Source organism: Rattus norvegicus, chromosome 1 (genome assembly GCF_036323735.1).
Source record: "Rattus norvegicus strain BN/NHsdMcwi chromosome 1, GRCr8, whole genome shotgun sequence".
In the NCBI taxonomy this organism is placed as follows: Eukaryota; Metazoa; Chordata; class Mammalia; order Rodentia; family Muridae; genus Rattus; species Rattus norvegicus.
In genome coordinates this window covers 49,397,196-49,421,484 of record NC_086019.1, presented here as the reverse complement: position 1 = coordinate 49,421,484, position 24,289 = coordinate 49,397,196, and the positions used below count along the sequence as shown (strand labels likewise).

The following is a 24,289-nucleotide window of genomic DNA, read 5'->3' as shown; positions in this document are numbered from 1 at the left end:
CTGGGATGTCACCGCTGTGGCTATTGATCCACTCCCAGACTGTGCCACAAGCCCCAGGAGCTCCTGAGGAAGGTGCTGTACGTGCGAGTCCAGGTACAGTTTTCTAAATCAGCATCTGCCCTGCATCAACTTCTGCCTCCTTGAGGCCAGCTGTACCCTGTCTTTTACCTGGTCTTCTGGTCTGCTATGCCCCAGGGAAAGGAGAGAGCATCAAGCCTATCAGAACTCAGTGATGGGACTGTAGTTAGTTGGTAGAGTGTTTGGCTAGTATGCATGCAGCCCTGGTTTAATCTCTAGCATTCCATAAAACCAGGTATGGTGGCACAAGCCTGCAATCGTAGCACCTGAGATGTGGGGGCAGGACAATCAAAACCTCAGGTCAATCTCTGTGAGACTAGGGGCAGCCTGAGCTACGTGAGACAGGCCTCAGAACAGCAGCAAAACAGACGAGACACAAAATAAGGATGGGGAGGTGGCTTAATGGGTAAAGCACTTGCCATGGAGGTATAAAAGCCTGCGTTTGGATCTTCAGAACCCGTGTAAAACTGGACAGATTAGCACACGTCTATGCCACAATGCCTCACAGAAAGACAAGATGCAGAGAGAGGAGCTCACAGGCCTCAGAAGCTCACAGGCCTGACATAGGCAGTGGTGAGCAAGGTGGGGACCAACCCCTGAGGCTGTCTTCCCATCTCTGTATGTGAACAGTCACTCCTGTACCTGCACTCGTGAACACAAAAACCACATGCATAGCCACACACAAAGGTACAAAAAAAGAAGTAAAGAACTCAACGAAAATCGTAAGGCACCGGACCTAAAGGGGAACCCAGAAAACCTCGAAACACACATGTAAATCATTGTTAATATTTTGGTTTGGGGTGGTACCTTGGGTAGTCAAGGTGGTTAAGGAAAAAGACTTCTAGGTAAACCATGCCACAACTAGTCATCATCCTAGCAGACAGACAGGAGGGTGCAAGGAAGGTAAGCTAGCCTGAGAACCCAGCTTTGGCAGTAACGAGCACTCATTTGCTTATGATACATCTCCAGGGCCCCAGGCACTGCCCCAGTGCTGAGAAATCTGCAAACCAGACAGACTGGAGGGCTGGCCTTTGTTGGGGCTAGAGCAAATAGGAGTGAATGAAGCAAAGCACCTTCAGAGCAACCACAGGCTGGAAGGGAACACTGCACAAGGGAAGCGGGCTGGGCAGTGTACTCCATAGCCAGACCTTTGGATAAAAACCTAGGGGACAGAACACACAGGGCTGCTACATATGGCTGTTTGCTGGGAAGGGGTAGGGGAAGGCTTTAGGACTAAGGACCCCTTTGAAACCATCAAGAGGGGAATTAACACTGAGGAAACCAAGGTCAGAGCTGGACATGTGGCTGAAGGCCTGGGGATGGAGGAGAAGACCTAGGAAGGCAGCGTATCCAGATAAGGGCCTGATTAGGGTACACTGGACTGGGAAAAGGGTGTGTGTGTGTGTGTGTGTGTGTGTGTGTGTGTGTGTGTGTGTGTGTGTGTGTGTGTTTCAAATGTGTCCAAGGTAAGGCAGGGAAGTGTGTGGCCCCTGGAATCAGCAAGCCAGACTAAATGGCAGCCTTGAAAAGGGAAATCTGCTAGAGGAGTGAGGAGTTTTCATTCAACGACCTCATCCTGCTTTCTTGTAAAATGAGGATATCCAAACAGGTATCCCTTCCTTCTCCTAATTGAACCACAGGCTGAGAAGCTAGAAAGGTTTCTTTAAGACAAGGGGACAGTGATTAAAAGACATAGATAGATAGATAGATAGATAGATAGATAGATAGATAGATAGATTGATAGATGATTGATAGATAGATATAGATATTGGAAGATATGCAATCTGGGAGTTATTAGCCAAACAACTAGTATGATCATTAATAATCTTACATAAAAGGATATTTATGCGAACTGTTAAAACAGCTACAGACAGCATTCTTCTTAGCAAGCTGTGCTGTCAAAACGGACCCCAACATGCCCTGGCTCACTGTCCTGGAGAACTCGTTACTGAGTCCTAGATGTAACACACACTTGGATGGAGCTGAGTGGCACCGACTTCACTTCCTTAGAATGGACCGGTTGCCCTTCCAGAAGCAGGGAAGGGAATTCCAATGCTATCAGGGATTTATGAGCAGTTCAGGGGTCTTTATACGATTGTGTTTCTCCGTGGCACACGTTGGCTAATGAAAAGCTTACCCTGAGGTTCTGTTTAAAAGGAATATTTCAGTCCTAGAGAGAAGGCAATAAAAGACCTGGGGGAGGCCGCCTTGATGAAGTATTAACAATGTTGGATTTCCCTAAATGCCTCACCTCTTTACCCCACAGCTCCCCACTCCCCACACACACCTCGTCCTGAATTTTTACCCAAGGTTAAGTGATCCTTCTTTGGCCAAGGGCACTCTACTGGACTTTGTTTCTCCATTGCTTATTGACTGTACTCCAAAGCTAGAGATTGCCATACTCTTTGCCGACTTGCTTTAACTGGTTGAGATAACCTGGCACCTGTGTGGAGACAAGCTCTCAAGGGGGTTGATAGACTGGAGGAAATGACTTTTCCCAAACTGCCTGTGGCCAGGGCGGTCCCTGTCTGGTTTGATTTAACCATGTCTCAAGAACTCTTAAGGTGCGAAGAGCCTGGCTCCCGAGGAAGACACGTGATCTGCTTCCTGGCCTGAAAAGCAGACAGCCTAAGATATGGCTTCAGTCAGAGTAAACAGCCAGATGAATAGCTAGTGGGACAGCATCATGAGTCCTGGCTACACTGCTTTCTCTTTGCCTTTAGAGGTACTGATTATCCTGTTATCAAAACAGTGCTCTCAGAGAGAGAGGTAAGAGCCTCAAAGGGTAAAGAGTCATACAAGGTAAGTAATACTCGTTATGGTCCTACTATTAATATATCTGAAGTCAGAGGCTCTCAAAATTACATGTGTTCCACAATCACCAGGACTGGGGTACATGAAGGGATGATGGGATGGCTTGTCAAGGATACAGATTTCCAGGCCACTGTCCTGTTGACAGTCTCATAGACTGAAACAACTCCTGAAAATGCTGGGCTGAGAGGGTTTAGGTCAGATTAAAAAAAAAAAAAAGACACCTGGCCCCTCCCCCGGAAAATCCTTCTAAAACACTCATTAGGTGTAATACCTGTGGCTTTATTGGAAAGAAGTTTTACCTTGCACAGTAACATCTAAGTGTAAGTTTGAGGGTTTATATTAATGGGAAAGAACAGACAAATATGGCTTTGTAATGTTCATTTATGCAACAAATAATAATCACATGTTGGATATGCGAAGTGTTCTACACGATAGGTACGGTCACCTTTATTCTAGGGAGGAGAAGGCGGCAGCTGGGATTGTATGGTTCAGCCAGTCACCAGCTGGTGAGTGCTGGAGACAGAATGCAGCTTTTGTTTGTTTCTAAACCCTGTCATCTTTTTTATTTTCACTACACCACACAGACTATTTTTCAAAAATTCCTTTGGAGGGTAAGGTTCAGAAAAGGATTCTGAAGGCCCCAGGCCACTGCTATTTCAAACATCCACTCGAGTAGACAGTATACCGTAAACAGAGCGAGATCAAAACTGGATTAGATGCGTGGAACTCTCCAGGCATCTGGGGGAATAAGGCAGCCCAGGTAGGGTCTATTCGGAATATGTCCCATCTGGGATGCTCTCGCTTTAGGTGATGTGAACATCTTCCATAATTTCCTTTCTATCCACTATATGATTGTTATTGTAATAAAAAAGAAATTGTATCTTTCAAGGGAATTGACCCTGCTGATGAGAGGTCACCTCAAACATGGTCTCACTCATTGCCAGGCCCCTGAAGTGCCTAGACATGCAAATATGAGTCATGTGACCCACAGCGACTGGGTTAGTATTTACCTAGCAGGACGGTAATCTCACATGTGTATTTCATTGCAGTCTACATCTTTGTACATGTTGCTCCTAGACTCCCTATTCTACAAATTAGGATTACCGAGTCCCAAAGGAACTTTTCCCGTCCTGGATTGGATATACTCAATCCCGGAAAGGAGTTGAGTGCATCTCACACTCAATGCAATTAATCCTCATCACAACTCACAGAACAGGCGCCCTAAGATGGGGCAGTTCTGCAGATAAGAAAACTAAGGAATCAACCTTTCCAGTGCCATAGCCAGCCAGAAAGAAACTGAGGAGCAGCTCAGGTCTCAACTTTCACCCAGCTTCAACCACCTGAGATTTTTCACCCTGAGGTGGGTCTTGTCTCTGAACCAGGGTTTGAGAACCAAGACTTTAATCATAGCCCAACAGATTCCACAGCCCACCAGTGTTACAGGAAAACATTGGACTGTTGCAGGAGAATTAATTTTAGAATTAGTTTAGAACTAATTTTAGAACTAGTTTTTAGGCGGACTTCAGAGACCACTACCTGTGGGGCCTTTTGCTACAAATTAATCCTTTTAACTAAAGCATCTGGGAAAGGGATATTCCACGCGCATGCCTGTCCCAGAGGCTGCGCCGGCCACGTGCACAGAGACCCGGGGCTGCGACTAGGGTGAGACCCGGCGGCCCCACCCACGAACAGGCCGGGTGGCGGCCGCCCCAGCACGTGGAGTAGCATTTCCTCGACTCCGCTCGGTGCAGCGTGGGGCACTAGCACTTTCCCTCCGCGCTCGCCGGCTGCAGCAGCAGACTCCTCCGCGGAGTCGTAAGCGAGGGTGCCGCGGACGGAGGTCCCCGGGTCCCGTCCGGTCCGGATCCCGCGGGGACGCGGCCATATTGGCCGGCTCACCTCGCTGGTCGTGCACGGTGGCTGGGTCGGGGTGCGGCCCCGGGACCCCGCCCCGTTCGAGATCCGGGGCTCGCGGGAGGGAGCATTCGGTGTGCCACCACGTGCGCTCCGAGGAGGGAACTGATGGAGGGGACGACTGCCTGTGCGCGGACTTGGGAGTCCCCACGCCTGAGGGACAGTGGAGCTGAGCCCCCAGTGCAGCTCGAGCCGCTGCGCGACCCTCCGTCCACCCCTCCTGCGGGGGAGCGTGGATCCCTTCCCGAAGCCAAGCGGAGCGCGGGCTGCACAGACACGCGCCCCCCTCCCGGCCGATCCCAATTTGTGAAGAAAAAGAAAAAAGAAGTGTTAAAAGATCCCGCGGTTGCGGTTTCGGCTCTGGGGCAACGGTTGCTTCACGAAGTGAAACCTGCGGAGCGCTCGGGCGCGCGCGCCCGGCCCCGCCCCGTCTGGGCGTGACAGCCTGGGACTGCCGGGCCAGTTCTTAAGCTCCGGACTGCGGAGCGCGCGTAGGGCTTCCCTCCGCCTGCCGGTCCCGACGTGTCTCCGCCGTCGCCGCACAGCCGACTTACCGAGGACCCACGCAGAGCCACCAGCCAGCCAAGATGCCCAAGCCAGTAAGTTGTCGCTGTTCCGGAGCGGCTGGGGTGCTCCGGGCCGCGTGTCCCCAGGGAGTCACCTTGCACAGGCTGCTGGGCAGCTTCTGTAGAACCAAGTTCTGTTTCTGGTGAAGGGTGCCGACCGCCCTCTTGTTACCTGTCGACGCCTTTGTGACACTCTCTAGTCCCCTTTGCGACACTCTCTAGTCCCCTTTGTGGGTGGGTCCTTTTCGGTCGCTAACAAACCCCCACCGGGTCTTTGGATTGCTTTAAAAAGTGTCTGCTTAGTGCAACCACCAAGTTTCTTAACTGGTACAAATCGCACTGAAGCTTGATGGCTTCTCACACGACCGACACCTGCTCGCCCAGTTCCTTCGAGCGACCGAAACCACTTGCAGCCAACACCTTCCTGGGCGGTTTGAAGGGCATTTGGGAGAAGAGAGGCTTTGTGCCTGGGATAGCCTGGTCTCAGCCCCTTTCTGGACGGCTGGCGAGGCGCGGCCGGGCTAAACAAGAATTTTTGCTGGTTGCAGCAGGATCCCTATCTCGGGGAGGGTTAGCCGTGGACTTGAATTGCAGATGAAGCAGTCCCAGAGGCTTGATAAGGAGGCTCTCTGGGCACTGTTCGTGAACTTGGGCTAATTAACGTGCTGCGTGCGTGCTTGCCTCTCTGTTCTTGAATTCTTGAATCTGATTCTGTTGAGATTGCTGGCGGGACAGGGTTGTGGGGAGCAACTACAGGGCAGGTCCTCAGAGAGAGTGTGTGTGTGTGTGTGTGTGTGTGTGTGTGTGTGTCCTCAGAGTGTGTGTGTGTGTGTGTGTGTGTCCTCAGAGTGTGTGTGTGTGTGTGTGTGTGTCCTCAGAGTGTGTGTGTGTGTGTGTGTGTGTGTGTGTGTGCGCGCGCGCGCGCGCGCGCCTGGCTTTGCAATGGAGGTTGGTGACTGGGTGGAGGGAGAGTTTTATGTCGTTTGTTTGATTTTTTAAGTTGAGATGGAGAAAATAATTAAGACTAATAAAACTACAAAGAGTTTTCTTAATAAACTACAGAGTTTATTTCTAGTCCTTAGGGCGTATCTATTTTTACTACTTTTATGTTTTTAATGTTCTCCGAAAGGATGTTCTCTAGAAATCTTACTTCTGTTTCTGTCAGTCTTAAGCCTATTTTCTGTCAGGTTAAAGAATTTACTCAAAAAATGATAATAGATCCAGACATCAATACAGCTTTTGACCTAAGTTATTCATGGGAGAGTATTTTGACCTCACACAAACTCATTTCAAACTCGAAAGTGACTCATCCAGGTTCCACTATGGCTGTGGTATAAAACTGGCTCAGCAGCAGATGCTGGGGGGTGGTCAGAACGTTAGTTCTGGGTGTGGGTTTTTTTTTTTTGTTGTTGTTGTTTTTAAATTTCATTAAAACATACAGAAGTGGGTGTGTGTGTGTGGCGCTGTTTCCAGTTACTTCCTTTCCCTCCCTCTCTTTACAAACTGTAATTTCTTTATTCTTAGTTATTTTAAATTATAAGCTACACATAGCTTATAATTTATCTTTATAAACCAGTTTTAAATGTGTAGGTCGATGGCGTTAAATATATTGTTGATCAACCATCACCATAGTCCATTTTTTTCCAATATCGCTGTACTACACTGATTCGCAGTGCCCATACAACACAAATCTGGTTTTCCAGACGCGGGTGGTCACCATACTGTTCTACTTCTGTGTATTGAACAGGGACCACACGTGGACAGATTCCTGATATTCGCTTCTTCCCGTTTCTGTTACTATAAAGTGTTCTAATCCCAGACACTCTACTTACTCTGTCAAAATTACCTCATTTTTAAAGTTCATTTCCCCCTCTCCCCTTCCTTCTCTCCTCCCCTCCTCTCCTTCCCCTTTATGGCTGGTATGTTTGGATTTCCTCTGTTTTAAAGGTCTTCTGTGGTTAGAACTTTGTTCTGAAAAAGTAAAGAGCTGTTCAGGTGCTGAGGAAGAAGGGTAGCCGTGGTCTGTGTGCCTATCAGCTTCAGTAACAGAATAACTTTTTTGAAGTTTGTTCTACAATAGTCAGAGTTAACAATTTCCAGACTTTGCTGAGAGGACTCCTTTTAGGTGCAAGGTGCACCCCCGTGGAAGGAAATTCCCACCTGCCCCTCTGCCCCTGGGGGAGGGGTTAGAGACGGACTGTTAGATTGAGCACTGGAAATAGCCCTAGTGGCCACCTCTACAGCTGTTACCTGGAAACTGAGTTTGTTAGTTGAGTTTGTTGTGTTTTTTTCGGGGGTAGGAGGGTGCGGAGCTGGTTGGGGTTTATTTCCTGCCTGGGTGAATGCTAAATGAAGCATTCACCAGCAAACTCCTTAGGTATGCCCTGTATACAAAAGGTTATTGATTTGTTTAGGCCTATAAACAAATTTCCTTGTGGATAGTGGGTGGTATCCTTCACTGGATTAAGGGGCAATCCCAGTTAACCACAGATACATCTAGATTTTGGCCGGCTTTTTTTTTTGTTGTTTTTTTTTTTGATCTTTCACATGGTGGTTGGTTTCTTCTTTAGGCCCAGTCAGATGACTTTGTTCATAAAACAGGTAGAAACGACATGATATTTAGACCCCAAGTATTAAAATGTTGGATGTTCATTCAGCAAGCAGAGTGCCGGGCACAGAGGGGCAACATGGTTCTTTCCCTGTGGAGACTCACAGTCCGGTTCATCAACCAAACCCCAGAGCTTAGTTAGCACTCTGTACATTAAGAAGCAAATGTCTCTGAGTAAAGAGCAGCGGTTAAGACAGCCCCTGGGTGGGGTGTGGTGGTGGGGAAACCGGTTGGTGGGCTTCTGGAGAAGCCTAAATTTTGTCTTACTCCTGCTGGAAGGTATTGGGGAGGGTTTGGTACCTGAGGAGGGCCATCACTTGGATTTGCGTGGTCACTTTGGCACCCCATCTGATAGGAACAGTGGACTTCCCAGGAAGGCAGTGGGTGCTCTGGAGTGCACATTGGCCTCCACTCATATGGTGCATGGCCTCCTTGGGGACACGGGTGGGGTTAGCATGAGGAGCTGGTGCAGGAAGCAATTGCACAATCTTTTCAGGCAAGGTAGCCTGGGAGTTCCTCTCTCCCTCCCTCCTCTCTGTTCTCCCTAACCTGCTATCCTGGTCCGGTGGGAAGCTGCAGGCAAGCCTTAGAGAGAAGGGTGTTGCCTTTCAAGCCACCATCTCAGATGTCTCCTAGCTTCATGGAGAACCTGTCTGCAGCAGCGCACACGGAGATGCCTTAACCAGGCGCATGCCCACAGTGGTGCTAAGGCTTACCCTTTGTTAGAACGTGAAAGTCTGTTTGAACTAAAACTTTCCATTTTGCACTGCTAAGGACTGGACTTGGGGCTCCATGAATGCTAGGCAATTGAGTCTGAGACAATCGTATCTCTTTGGGAATATTGTCTCTCCCTCGGTATTTTAACGGGCAGATTTTAATGAATAAACGCATAGGTATTAAGTGCGCACACACACCTCTTCATTGAGAAGAGCACATGAACATGCCCCCCCCGCCCCCCCGCCGCCCCCGCCGCCCCCCCCCCTCCCCTTCACCCAGGGCAGATGGTGAATTAGGTAGCTAAGGTTTTGGCATGTGGCGGTGAGAAATTCTGGCTAGGGTTACTGATGGGCCGTCATCACACAATAAGGCATGATGAATATTTATAGCTCAACCAGGAGTTCAGCAGACATTTGCTAAGTTCCTGTGAGAGGTGTTGAGATGCCGGATGGTAGACACAGAAGTGACCCCTGTTGTTGGGATTCACCGTCTGGCTCGGGGCAGACAGTGATCAGCAGTAAATGCTGAGCTGTGTGTGGCTCGGCAGTTGTGGGAAGGAGTGCTGAGCAATGAGGAACTCCTCAGGGCAGTGGGAGAGGGGAGGAATGAGGGTTCCAGTTGGAGCCTGCTAGGCTGTGGAGGCAGTCAGGTTGCTGTGCCAGTCAGCCATTCTCTGGCATTTTAATCTTAACTCAGGTTTTGACCTTCCGGAAGGAGCAACAGGATGAGAGCGACAGCCTGGACCAGGGTGGTAAAAGTGTGTGTGGGGGAATCCCAAACCCGTTGGTGGTAGACTGGATACACAGGGCGCCAAGGGCTGGGTCAGGTGGCCTTCCGGTTTCTGTCTTGCAAGGATAAATGGGTGCTGGAAAGCAGTGATGGGGGGTGGCTGAGAACCTGCTTTTGTACATGTTAGTAAAGTTGAAAAGCAGTTCTTGTTTTTTCCGACCTTATGTTGCCATATCGGGCTCTGGTTTGTGATTGAGGCGGGAAAGGAGCCTGGTAGGAAGGGACTCTTAACCCCAGGAAGACAATGCTAGCCCAGCACTGATGCAAAGCCGCACAGTTGATGGCTATGGTTTCTCTCTGCGTGGGGTTCAGGGGCCGAGCTTAATTTGGTAATGGCTCCTGCTGTTCTGAGGCAGGGAAAACCCCTATTCCTGTGAGTCTTTTCTCTGGTTTTCTTCTGCTTCTGCCGGTTGCCACCCGAAACAGTAACATTGTGATACAAGATGTAGACTAACTTGATGCACACTGTTTAGAGCAGGGAGGGGGGAGAAAACAGCACCACCTAGCGAATTGTAATTCTTTTTCTTAATTTTTGAGATGGAAGCTTCTGTGACTCTTTGACCTTTAAGAGAGACTCTTCTTCCTTTTTAACATTAGCTGCTTGTGGATTCTTTTTTTTTTTTTTTTTTTTTTTGGTTCTTTTTTTCGGAGCTGGGGACCGAACCCAGGGCCTTGCGCTTCCTAGGTAAGCGCTCTACCACTGAGCTAAATCCCCAGCCCCGTTGTGGATTCTTGACTGTTAACTTAGTTTTTAATTTACGCTGTCACTATTGAAGTATGAACCATTTATGGAAGAGGAAGTTTGTAGCATCCTTTTTTAAAAAAGATTTATTTATTATATATAAGTACACTGTAGCTGTCTTCAGGCACACCAGAAGAGGGCATCTGATCCCATTACAGATGGTTGTGAGCCACCATGTGGTTGCTGGGATTTGAACTCAGGACCTCTGGAAGAGCAGTCGGTGCTCTTAACCACTGAGCCATCTCTCCAGCCCTGTAGTATCCGTCCTAACAAGTTTACCCTCCTTTGCTTTTGACTTCTGGAGTAAAGACTACTAGTACGTCAGATAATAACGGAGAGTTCTCTTGTAGCCCAGGCTGCCTCTCCGTGTTGCAGAAGATGACCTTGAATTTTTCCTCCTCCAGCTCCCAGGAATGGGTTTCAGATTGGTGCCAGTGCATCCAGTCTGTGCCATGTTGGGGATCAAACCCAGCACTCTGATCAGTAGGCAAGCACTCTACCAATTAAGCTACATTCCGAGGCCAAAAGTAGTTTTTGGTTTGTTTTAAGAACCAAGCAGTAGTGCTGGGGATGGATGGCTCGGTGGTTAGAGCACTCGCTGCTCTTGCAAAGCGCGTGGACTTGCTTTCCAACCACCCACCATGGCAGCTCACATCGTCTGTGTCTCCACGTCCAGGAAATTCCACCCCTTTCCTGGACCCCTCCAGTACTGTATGATACCCAGGCAAAACACTCATTTATATAAAATAAAGTTCAAGGGCCAAACAAAACCATTGTTGTGATGTGACTTAGAAACTTTGACTAAGACATTTGTCCTACAGTTAAACATTACTTTTTTAATAAAAATCTCATGACGTTACTGCTTGCTGTTAGAGAAGCCATTTAGCATCCATGGACCTGAGTTTGTCATCTGGAGCAAAAAAAAAAAGTTTTAAGTACAAAAGATGCTGCCTGGGGTAAACTGAGGCAAGGCTTCTATCTGTGAGGTTAGACAACCGATCTTATCGTGCCATAAGCCTTGTCACTCCTGTGTGCACTTCTCAGGTAAACTGTCGGCAGAACCAAGGTCTCAGGCAAGCTTGCCCGTGACCTTCACAGGGAAAGAGCCACAGAAAATGTCAGTAAAAAAACCGAACCTGTCTCCCACCTCTTCTGTTGTCAGAATCCCCGCCCTGGGGGATTCCACTTCCTGTCTGTGAGTGGTGAGGTGTGGGCCTGGTGCTGGGCTGTGCCTGGGAGGAGTTTTTTGGAGAAGGTGAGTGTAGGCAAAGGTCCCAGTGAGATAGGAGAGCCACCAGGAGCAAGCAGGGCTAGGGACATTTCTGGCCACAGGCTGGCTCTGTTTTTATTTTGTCTTATTTTTTCATTCAGTAAGGACCTTTGTCTCCTACAGGTAGATGGCAATGCTGTTTCAGAGGAAGGGGGAACTTTGGGGACACACTACCCTTTTATTTAAAGGCGGAACAAAAATTCTAACTTCAGCTCAATTCTCTCTGATGCAAGTAAGGGTGGGGTCGGGTGTCACCCAAGAGCGGGGGCCACACAGCTTAGCCCAGGCGTAGCATATTTTGTTTCTCTTTTTGTGAACTTGAGGTCATTTCCCACCAACAACTTCTTTCTGTTGTTTTTGCCTGAGAGAAGGTGACCCAACATTGCTGGGGAGGTGGGAGAGAGACTTGTCACGGTAGATGGTAGAGGCCTTTCTTTAAGGAAGGGACAGGTGAACCATCACGTAAACGCCTTCGTTTCTTCCTCAGGTCTCCGAGCTAAGATTGTTCTTTTAGGTTTTTGAAGCCTTGTTTTAAATCACCAAATAAGGCCTGAGAAGCCTGAGTTATTTACCCTCCAGGCCTTTACAGAAAAAAAAAGGGCCAGTCCCTTGGTCCAGGATAAAGGTCACTATTGTCAAGGTTTTGTTAGACCTTGTGTAGATTTTATGACTAGGCCAATATTTGGAAGGAGAACCACTCCTTTGGTTCTGGTTTTTACAAAACCCATTCTCATAAAACAAAGAAGCCGTTTCTGTCGGTTCGCTCTAAGTCCATCCTGTGTCCTGAGCTAGGGCTCCGATTGGGAAAAGTGTCACGGGGTGTAGGCAGGGTTGAGGTTTTAACAAGGCCGGTGTTAGTGACTGCCCTTTGTTTCCTAGGAAAAGTGGCAGTATCTTGTGTCACCTCCTAAGCCATTGTCTAGTGACAGATCTTTGGCACACACCGAGAGCAATTTGTACCTGATATTTGAGTTGGAAAGAGACTGTCTACAGAGTAGTTGCTTTTTTTAATCATTGAAAACTTAAAAATTAAACCCCTTGCCCTCCTCATTACATTTCATAGACCTTAGCTCTCCCTTTTCGATGTTTGATAACTGTATTTGTGCCTTTCCTGGCTTTACGGCAAGAGGTCAATTAAACATCAATAACCAAATACCCAAAACATTATCTGCTTCCAGGAAGACCTTTAAATTCTCGTATTATTGGCTAATTCATAGAGGTCCGTAGAAGGTACAAACTTGCCTCTCAGTGGGTGATTCCACTCCCTCTGTGCCTTTAAACAAGAACCCGCCTGCCTACCTGTAAGGGCTGAGGAGATAGGGAAGTGCGTGTGCGTGTGCATATGCGTGCACGTGCGCGTGTGTTGTGTTTCGCATACTCGGCCTTGTGCCTGACCCTGGTGGGTTCTACTCTCACCTAAAGAATTCTCATCTAATTAAAAGTTTTCTCATCCCATGATGACCATTCTTTTCTCATCTGACTTAGACAGTCCAGGGAACCAGGCAGCAAATAAAGTCTGCGTTTGCTGTTGGCTCTCGTGAATGCTGCTCACACCCCTCCAACATCAGTGCCTACTGTGCTGGGGTTTCGGGTCCTAGGAACACACTGGCTGACAATAGAGGGCCTTCTAAGATTGGATCGTTGTTACCTCAGGACATGGCGACCACATCCTGGCCCACCGGTTTCCATTTGATGTGCGGTCTCTCCCTTCCTGGATGTGCTTCCACCATTCCTTAGTGGCCAGGGGCCAAGGAAAGTTAGTACAGACCCCAGATAGCCTTCTGCCAAGAGGTCATGGGGAGCAGTACCTTCCTCTGCTCCTTCCTAGGGAAGGGCCTACCTGCTCTCAAGGGTTGATACCTAGTGGGGGTGGGGGATGGAGGGACAGGCTGTGGAAAGCAGACAGATGGCCACTTCATCAAGCATTGTCAAGGTGTGGAGTTAACTTCTATTCGTACATTTATTCTTGGGTGAAGAGTTATAACCGTGGGGCAGAATGATCAGAGTGTACAAGGTGTGCTAGGCTTTGTGTTTGTTTCTAACAAATCACTGTGCTGTCAGCGAGCCCTTGCAGAGCCCTGTCCGGACTGAAATGTCTCTAAAATGTGGTTTCACATAGATTTGGTAGTGGGTGTGCATCAGGATCTTCCTGGTCTGCCGAGTCACGGCCATCAGTTCCCAAATGCCGCTGGTCAGGGATGTTGGTTGAGAAACGTTTGCCATGGCGGCTTCTGGAGACTTCTCTTTCACTGTGTCTTGGCACAGGTTCCAGCCTTCATCTTTATGTTCGAGAAGAGAAAACTGGTCTAGGGGTGACGCGGTCAGTGCCGGTCAGTGCCGTTCTGCATCTCGCTGAGGTGCTGAGCTATCGGCATTCCCACCGCATGGATGTTTGGATGAGTCTCCTCGGCGGCCTTAGCCAGGGAGGGAGGGTTGGGACCACTGTGTGTCTTCCTAAGAAGCGGGCTGGAAAGGAAGTCGTGAGTAACAGACCAACCAGGGAGGCGGCTACATGCAGAAGGTTATGGGTAGATGGGATTTGAGCTCCTTAAAATACATGAAGTTCGTATTCTCTCTCTCTCATTCATATCCTTTCTCTCTCTCTCCTCCCTCTCCCTTCCCCCCTCCCCAATAGAAAAGCATTCCAGAGAGTAAGTGGTGTTAAAATAGGAGGGACTTGGAATCTCTGCGTAGCTTTTCTTGGTTCTAGTTTTTGTTTGTTTGTTTTTTCCGGAGCTGGGGACCGAACCCAGGGCCTTGCGCTTGCTAGGCAAGCGCTCTACCACTGAGCTAAATCCCCAACCTCTTCGTTCTAGTTTTGTGATTGTGTCTATTGGAGAGTTTAGTTCCTTATGGGAAAGGAGTCGATGGCTCAGTGGGTAAAGGAGTTTGCCCGTAAACCCAAGGATCCGATTCGAGTTCCGACCCCAGAGCTCACATGGTGGAAGGAAAGGATGCCCTCTGATGTCCATACACAAAGCACACACGTGCATGCACATGCATACACACAGACATGTGCACACACACGCTGGCATACAAAATAAAACATGTTACAGGTGTGGGAAAGGAGAGAGTTCTTCACTCTTGTCTCCTCACAGAGTGTATTCACAGTCCAGTTGGAAATCAGGTGAAGCCCCTGATTTGGGGAACCTGCCCAGAGTCTTAGTATGCTGAGGGGCCCTCCATGAGGCCCCGAAGTCACAGTGCTGCAGGTCACCTGTGTGTGGCTGATCAAATGAACAGTTGATGTCATTGCAGCTGGGCCTCCGCCCTCCCCTCAGCACACATACACGTGGCAGTTTCTAATCAGAACTACACTCACCATGGAAACCAACAAATTCTGGGTTTCCAGCTAGTCTATAGTTAAAAGATTTGGGGTTGGGGATTTAGCTCAGTGGTAGAGCCCTTGCCTAGGAAGCGCAAGGCCCTGGGTTCGGTCCCCAGCTCCGAAAAAAAAAAAAAAAAAAAAGAACCAAAAAAAAAAAAAAAAGATTTGGGGTGGAGAAGGAGGTGTTGTGGCCCAGCATGGTGGCTCACTAGCAAGTCTATCAGCCTTGAAAATGGGAAAGGCACATAATCTCCTAGGAGGTATTTACTGACACTGTCACTGTCTTCAGACACCAGAGGATGGCATCGGATCTCATTACAGATGGCTGTGAGCTCCCTCACCCACCCACACACTCCCTCCCACCTGGCTGACCTGACATTCCCCTACACTGGGGCATCCAGCCTGACAGGACCAAGCTGGAAATTGAACTCAGGACCTCTGGAAGAGCAGTCAGTGCTCTTTTTTTTTTTTTTTTTCAGAGCTGAGAACCGAACCCAGGGCCTTGCGCTTACTAGGCAAGCGCTCTACCACTGAGCTGAATCCTCAACCCTGCAGTCAGTGCTCTTAACCATGGAGCCATCTCTCCAGCCCCTGAGTGGGGATTTTATGCTGCCATTTTAGGAGGTCTGTGTCCTGGTGCTGGAGGCAGGGTAGGCAGGAAAGGGGCAGGGAACACAGCTGACAGGGGTTAGGGTAGTGGTAATAAGGGCCGAAAAGTACCTCTGATCTTCTTATTCCCCCCAGTCAGGTACTTGTGTACAGAATCCCTTCGTGGTATTTGGCTGGGATGAGTTTGGTTTAACCTAATAGACAACCTCAAAAACAGATAGTTTAAAAACAGAAGTTTTTTTTAACTGCATTTTTTAAATTTACATTTTAAATGTTATCCCATTTCTTAGTTTTCCCTCCAGAAACCAGCTATCCCACCCTCCCCCCTGCTTCTATGAAGATGCTCCCTCACCCACCCACACACTCCCTCCCACCTGGCTGACCTGACATTCCCCTACACTGGGGCATCCAGCCTGACAGGACCAAGGGCCTCTCCTCCCACTGATGCCCAGAACTTTGTTTTGTTTGCTTTGTTTATTTATTTTTTCTTTTTTTTTCCGGAGCTGAGGACCGAACCCAGGGCCTTGTGCTTGCTAGGCAAGCGCTCTACCACTGAGCTAAATCCCCAACCCTTGCTTTGCTTATTTTTAAATATGCTTATTCAAGTATAGTTGATAAACATGTTGATTTTTCAGGGTTTTTTTGTTTTGTTTTGTTTTGTTTTTTAAGGAAAGGTAAACTGGGTCTGGAGAGATGACTCAAAGGATAAGAGTGTTGGCTAGTATTTCAGAAGTCCCCAGTTCAGTTCCCAGCACCCACGTGGTAGCTCACAACCATCTATAACTGTAACACTGTGAGAGCTCATGCTCTCCTCTGGTGTGCATGCTCACACGCAGACAAAACACACAAACAAACAAACAAAACAAAAGTAAAAACAGTCGAACAGTCCTGTTGTATTTGCTGAAGGCAAAAAGAAAGACTTCGTCTGCTAAGATTAAAGAACTCATATCTAAGCCTCTCCTGGGAAAAAACGCTCCTTAAGCTGCAGAGTATTCCCGCCTGTGTGGCTTAGCTAGGGGCTGATTTGTCTCAGGAGTCACACTGGATCTCAGCGTCGTCTGCATTAGAGGCGTCCCTAGAACAACAGATCAGACCTCCATTCCCAGCCCCTCCCCCTCCCCGCCACTAGAAAAGGGAATAACTTCAGACTTCTAAGTTTACAAAGAAAATAGAGCGTTCCAGGTGGGTTTAGTCTAGAGGCCTTTCATTTCCTACGTGCTGTGAGCCAAGAATTAAACCCCAGTGTAGTGTGCAGCAGCCATCTTGGCTGTCCCTGCCTCTGTCTTTATGGGAATCTCCTCTGTGTGTATAGCTTGGCAGGTATCTCGGTGAGCTCCGTCATAGCTGGTGTGTGCCGGCTCAGCCAGCGAAACCAAAAGCTGTCATCTCAGTTTCCAGACTCTACCAAAGAGAAAGTGACTTTGAATGAGGAGTTATTTAGTCTACCTTGGTGGACTGAGAGGGGAGGGGGGCGTGGGGTTATCTGTGCTTCTTTCCCCTTAGCAGCAGGTAAAATCCTCTGGCTGTTTCCCCTGCTCTGTGTGAAGTGGTCTCTGAGAATTCTTGTTTGATACCTTTGGAAATCCCAGGCTTGTACCTCCTTACAAGCACACACAAAGTGAGAAGTTACAGGTGCCAGGCACCAGCCTGTTAGCAGTCCAGAAAGTGCCCTTCCCTTCCGTGGGTCGTTTTGCCCACAGGCCCTCCTGCTCTGGTGTGGGCCAGGAGGGAAGCAGCCTATCTGCTACCCAAAGGTCTGTGGGGAGGGCTCAGCACACCCTGTTCCCAGCCAGGTTTGGAAGTAGAGAGGCTCAGAACTGACCCTCTTTTTAACGCTCAGAAAGCTCCCTTCTGGTTCTAAGGTCAGATTTTTATTCCCCCCTGATCATAATGAGTACAAAAGGACTAGTTTGTCCACTCTTTGTGTTTGTTAAGCAGCCTCGGTCTGACAGGAAGTGGGTCTTGGGGGCAGGAAGTAGCTTACTTTCTGAGGCAGAAAGGAGCTATTGAGAAGAACTTGAGACTTCATTGCTCATAGTTATGGGAAAGCATTAGCCCATCTGAGCTCTTAGTTGTTTTCACTCTGGAATTTACTGATAGACTTTTCAGCTCATTGACTTAGATCCACCCCTAGAAATCAACATCTACTGATAGATGAGTGTCAGAAAGGTGAGAGAGTCGTCTAAGATATCTGGGTCTCAGTGCCCTCAATCCAGGAATGTGATGCCTACCTGCTGCCCAGGAGGCTGAGGCAGGTGGATTGGGACTTCAAGGCTGAACTAGGTAGTTACAGAGGAGACAGGTGGAGCAGTGCATGCCGATGCCGTGATACATGTAAGCACTCATGCATGGGGTGGGGTGGGCTGAGGGATGACAAAGGAGCATGCACACAGACAGACACACACAGACAGACACAGAGACAGACACACACACAGACAGACAGACACACACACAGACACACACACACGGACACACTGACACAGACACACACACACGGACACAGATGGACACACACAGACACAGACATACACAGACACACATAGACATACACAGACACACATATTCACACACACACACACACACACGGAGGCTAGGAATGCCCAGGCAGGAAGCAGTAGCCGGTCACAGTCACCAATAGAATGATTAGCCTTGTCACTGTGGTAGCGAGAACATAGCCATTTATATCACAGGGAAGAAAACTGCCCTTGGGACATTAGTTACCAGGCAGTTTTCAGGCCCAGCATCTGTGCCAATATATTAAGAATTTAGTGTTTATATTTAATCTGGTGATGGTGGCGAGGTAGGGAGAACAGTTTGGCAAGAGGCTCGAGGAGAATGTTGTGCTAACTTTCATAATTAAGGTTACCCACAGAGTTCCTTCAGAGTGCACCTGGCATCTGTAAAGTGAGGCGTGTGCACCCGCCATGCTCCTGGGAAGCCAGATCCAACCGGCTGTGCGCACCAGGGCACACATGTACAGGGCATGGTTTATTATGCTCTAAAAAACTGGAGGCTAGGGGTGCCTTCCTAGTCATGATGAAATAAACCACAAGTATCCAAGTATCCCAGGGTAAGGGTGTAAAGTGTTTGTAGACAGTTGGGAAAGTGAACATAAGCAGATATAAATCTTGGGGGGGGGCTTAAATTTGTCAGCCTCCATTTTGCCAGACTTGCTTGGAATTAAAAGTCGAAACGATGACTTTAGACTCTTATTTGATTTAAAATTCACACTCAGCATTTTCTAAACACCAAGGAAAGAGAGCTCATAGCGTGAACTGAGATCCCACAGAACTGCTTGCTTTTTCATGGAGTCAAGCTGCTCCTTCGACTCTGAGGTCACCTCTTTGCTCTTCATTGCTGATTAGTGCTGGGGCAAACTCTAGTCAAGACTGGTGGCACGAAGACAGAGGCGGTGACCTGGTGGGGTTAGTCTTAATTCATGTTAACATCAGGAATTCTGACCTTGCTGGTGAGGCACAACTGTTCCCAAGAACCGTCTTCTGTGGAATAGCTGATGCTGGCCTACACTCCAAACGTTGCTACCAGGTCTCAACAATCAGTGGTGTTGACTGGTATTCATGGTTCCTGGGAAAGTTGAAGAGATAGCAGAACTGCAGAGTTGCACTTTGACCTCTGTGGAGCGGCTCTCTGGTGTGTTGGGTATCATCATCATCATCATCATCATCATCATCATCATCATCATCCCTTGGGCAATAAAAGATATATGTCCTAGTATTGTGTCATCATATGGAATTTTTATTATGTTGAGACCATGCATTCTAGCCAGATACCTTTGTTAGCTTGCTGTGTTAGAGAGACAGTGATGCACAGAACTTACCGCTGCCTGACTGACAGTTTTTGTGGTAACTGACCTAAGGCTGGGCTTCCTTTTCCTTCTGGCAGTCTTCCTAAGCACGTTGATCAAGGCACTGTTCAGCAGGCAGTATGCTGGGGTGACCAGATCTGACTTAGAGATACACAGTGAGCGTGGGGTAAATGGTCAGACCAACTGTGTGTGTCCATCATCCTCCATGGACTGCAGGTTCTTCTCAGGGTTATTTCATCCCTTCTGTGCGCTTATCTTGTCATTTCCACCTTTCTCCACACATCAGCAAGAATGTTCCCGAAGCTTGTCAGCAAGACCTAGTGCTTAGATGCATGCCAGCCTGCCTTTGAATGCCCAGTGACAGCTGTAGCTGTGGTTGGGAGGTCTAGGAGAGAACCTCAGTTAGCAGTGCTGGATTGGCAGACATGTGAACAAACATTGTAGCCCATAAGTTCCTGAAATAAAGGAGCCCTTGGCACTGCACTTCTCTCTGAAATGCTCTTGGAATATTTTGGTCAGTTCTGGCTTAGCAAAGTTGTTCTTGCCTTGGCCCTCTTCAAAAGAAGGGATAGTTTGGTGGAATTTAGAAAAAAAAAAGGCATTGCAAATGAGTGCTTTCTAGAAATAGTAACGAGATAATACACGGTCCTGGGAGTTGGCCTTGTAGCGAGTTTATAGTTTATGAGTATATACACGGTAGTCAGCCCCAGAGCAGATGGAGGCAGTCTTGTGGATACAGATAGAAACAAAGTTATCCTGGCAATTGGCCATGGGGGTCGTTTGTGAGACAGAAACAGTTCTTGTAACAATAGCAAAGCTCTGGGGACTGGGAGGGGGATTCAGGGGCTGAGGGTTCAGGGTTCCGGGGCTGGGGGTGGCTCAGCAGGTCTAGAGGCACTTGTCTACAAGCTTGGCTATGTGAGATCACACCCTAAAACCTCCATAAAAGTGGGTGGGGAGAACCAGCTTCAGAGTCCTGTAACATGTGCTGGGACCAGGCACACAGACACACACCCAATAAGAACAATTGAAAACTAATTAGCCATTGCTGCTTCCAAAGGGTCAGAAAGAGCTTCCGAAGAAAAATCCAGCAGCAAGCCACAGAAACTGTCCACCTTCTATGGGACTGCCTTTGCCTACCTTAACCGAGTTCCAGAGTCTACCTTTTCAGGCAGAGTAAAGTTTGCTAAATTACTGGGAATATTTTACAGAGTTCGGTTACTTGTTAGCTAGCATTTGTGTAAAGTGGCCACTGTGTCTTAGCAGATGCTACAAGATGACTTTGTATTTGCAGAGACAATGGTTTGTGTCAAAGATTAGAAGGGACCAGGATTCCTAGAACCAGGCCCCTCCGGCACTCCCAGGGCAGGTACTTTCCAGGCAGGTCCTCATTAGCAGGTGCTTTAGTCCCAGCTTTCCATGAGCGCATGTCATTGACTTCACCCCTGAGCTTGGCAGAGTAAATAAATCCAGGGCCTGGAAGCAAGTGCTTCATTTGTTGGGCTAACACAGGCTACCATGTGGCTTACATCTCAGAGGAATACCACATTATACATGTGTAGCTGGCCATACTTAGACCATTAGGAAAGGTTGCAGTTCCTTGTCAGAACGTGTGTTTCTGATATCTCCTTCAGCAGGAGCAGGCCCTTGAGGGCGAGATCTGTTAGTATGAGGGAGTGGTGTGTACAGCATCGTTGTAATGAGATTCAGAACAGAGGACTGAACCCCTGCTTCTGTCTAGGGGAAGGCTAGGGATAGCCTTGGCTGCAAACCACAGTTTAACAGCTCACAGCTCAGCAGCCAACCCTGCTCTGCCTGCCGCATGGCATCATGGGTAAAGTCAGGTGGGGGTGGAGTGGCCTCGCACATTGTTATGATCAGTGTAGCTATCGATCGCTCTGCCTTCCCAGGGACATGGGATATTTTCATTTAAAACTCAAAACAAGGGTTGGGGATTTAGCTCAGTGGTAGAGCGCTTGCCTAGCAAGCGCAAGGCCCTGGGTTCGGTCCCCAGCTCCGGAAAAAAAAGAAAAAAGAAAAAAGAAAAAAAAAAAACTCAAAACAAAAAAAAGTAAGCTTAGTTACATGTTTAGTTTTTGAAAATTAGTCTCCTTTAATCTTGGCTCCATCAAGCTGACGATACCCAGTGGCTCTGAGTGATGTTGCTTGCTTTTTAGCTGTGCTGTTGGAGATCATCAAAGCACCAGGGAACCAACTAACAAAATGTTGATCCAATGATTCAAGTGGGTCCATGAAGGGATGTATCCATGCAGTGGAGTGGTGATTGGCAATAGAAAAGGGATGAAGGCACAGCAGATGAGTCGAAAACGTCCTAAGTGACAGGCGGGAGATGTCATTTCTCTGACATGCCCAGAGTAGGAAATCATAGAGCCATCAAAGGAGGTCATGGGTCATCAGGGTTCGGAAGTTAAGAACGGGGGCGGTGCTAACAGGTACTTCACTTTAGGTGGCTGAGAACAGTCTACAGCTAGCTGGGTATGGCGGAGCACGCGTGGAATCCTTGACCAAGGTGGGAGCGTTGTGAGTTGAAGCTGAGCGTGCTATGTAGCAATACCGTACCTCAAAAAGGAGGGGGAAAAATCTAGAACTTGATAGCCATGTCCGTTGTGTAATTCTGTGAATGATAGAAATCCCAAATTGCACATTACAAACGGGTGACTCTTACGGCATGTAAATTATATTTCCTGAAAACTCGTAAAACACAGACTCAACATGAAAATGAAGATAAAGACTCCAATCCGGTAGCCCGAAGCAGCAGGCGGGCGTGCACACATCTGATGCCATTTGTGATGTCCCCATCTTCCCTCTGAGGGAGAAGGTTACTGTGTCCACTTCCTATTTAGAGCATTTCCTGACTATTTGAAGGTTGTTAGAAGTTGCACCCTCAGCTGGGCTGTTAGCAAACAGCACTGGCCTTTGCCTTGATAAGGGGAGCTGGGCTCACAGCACAGCCCTGGGCCCAGACTGAGCTTTGAGCCCAGGCAGGTGTGATAACTGGGCACAATCTTATCACTGCATCCCTTGCCTGAAATCCAAACATTCAAGTGCCACTGTTTGAATTTCCTCTCCGTTCCATGGCATTCCTGAGACATGGAACTAGAAGAAAAGTCACTGGAGGTGTTACAGTGGCTACTGCGTGTGCAGGGGTCAGTCTAGAAGGTACCCACCCCTGTACCAGAACTTACACTGATGCTTGCCCTTACTCTGTAAGGGTGAGTGTACGATCTGATGCTGTACATCGAGTCTAGGCATGGTGCACAGCTTGAATCCCAGTACTCGGGAGGCAGGGGCAGGTGGTGGGTCTCTGACTTTGAGGCCAGCCTGGTCTACATATGGAGTTCCAGGACAGCCAGGGCTACATAATAGAGAGACCCTGTCTCAAACAAAACAATCGAGGACTGTAGAAGAAATCTTAAGCTAAGTGAAGTCTCTCAGTGACATTACCCAAAGGAAACTCGAGTGGCAAGATTGATTTACCAGAGAAAAGAGCTAGGAGATAATTTAACCTAAGCCAAACTGAGCAATTATACATGGTGTAGATCAAAGTTTCATTGTTAAGTCTTTTTTTTTTTTCCTTAGACTCTTAGATGTTTTAGATGACATTTTGATAATCAAACTGTAAAGACCCAGAAATGTGTGTTTTCAGAGTGCATTCTGAAAAGCTGTGCATCTTTGAGATGGCTCTGATCAACAGAGCCTGGGAATTCTTGTCCTGGGATCTCACAGTTTGCCTTAGCTAAACAAAGGAACGAGAAACTTACTCCAGACTCCTGTGACCTTGGGACATGTGACCTTGGGACAAGGTCCCATTCCATGGATTCCTGTTCTCTTTAAAAGTCACATAGCCAGAAGACTCAAGACAGATTTCAGACCTTATACATGGTGACAAGTCAGGGATCCCTCTCTGACTGGAACGTGGGAGGGGGGGTGTTGGGGGAGGGGGACAGAGAGATTCTGACTTTTCTGCCCAGTGACTGGGCCTTCAGCAAAGGTGAGGCTGGGTTTATTTGCTTTAAGGGTAGCTGCCGCTGGTTTACTCAAAACAAAACCAGGTTGGACGTTTAGGTTTTTAATCTCCATGGTGCAGAAGCAGTTTGGCCTGTCCTATGGCATGTCTGCCCAGAAAGGTCATCCTGAAAATCGAAGTAGGTGTCCATGAACATGTTCTCCTCGATGCCTGCGTTTGGCCTCCTTTGTTATTTGTGGTCAGGTGATGTTACTGGCTGTCCTGTGTTCCCCTAAGAAAGAAGGCAGGCCATCTACACTCTTACTTTCCACGTTTCTGGACAGACCCTGGACCAGCTGCAGCCGGCTGAGAACGTTGACCTAACTTGCTTGTAGCCTCTGGGTTGAAGGACAGTCTTCATTCTTGCCAGTGTCCCAGTGATGCCTTTATTTAGCCCATGCTCAGAAACTCTTGGCTCGATTTTAAGACATAAGAATGCCTGAGCCAAGCCTGGTGGTGCACACCTGTAACCTCTAGCGCTCTGGGGATCAAGGTAGGAGGGTGGTGAGTTCTAGACTGACCTAGGCTATATACCTAGACCTTTTCTCAAAATAACAAAAGGAAGGTACAGGTTCCTAGACTCTGAGACTGATAGGTGGGCTTCTAAGAATCGGATCCAGAGGAGCTGCTGAAACCCACAAGAGAGAGAGAGAGAGAGAGGCGCAGAGGACCCAAGATAGTGGGGGGGAGGGGGGGCTGTGTTCTCTTTATGGTGTCCACAGGTCCTGAATGAGGCCCAAACATGGGCGATAGCCACGAGTAGGAAACTTCCTTGGTTCTGGGAACAGTAGATTTAGGCTAAGTGACTGAGTGCTTAGGTGGGCGGAGTCAGGCCGCTGTTCCACACCTATACTAAACAATGTGCATTTTGTGGTTGGGTGGTCAGTGTAAATGCTTGTGAAATGCTAGCTTCATTTCATTAAAAGCAAAAACAAAACAATTTTCATTTATACTGGCCAGTTTCATTCTTGTTCCTTAGAAACAAAAAAATTTAGTTCATC

General features: G+C 48.1%; 1 protein-coding gene across 1 annotated transcript in view; it reads left to right on the top strand.

Annotated features, from left to right (window-relative positions):
- Positions 1 to 4,911: 4,911 nt before the first annotated feature.
- Positions 4,912 to 24,289, top strand: part of Ezr (ezrin) — a 43,541-nt gene continuing 24,163 nt past the window's right edge. Inside the window, exon 1 of the mRNA NM_019357.1 lies at positions 4,912 to 5,405. Within this exon, the coding sequence (NP_062230.1) occupies positions 5,394 to 5,405 (12 nt within the window). The 5' untranslated portion in view covers positions 4,912 to 5,393. The remainder of the gene's footprint in view (positions 5,406 to 24,289) is intronic.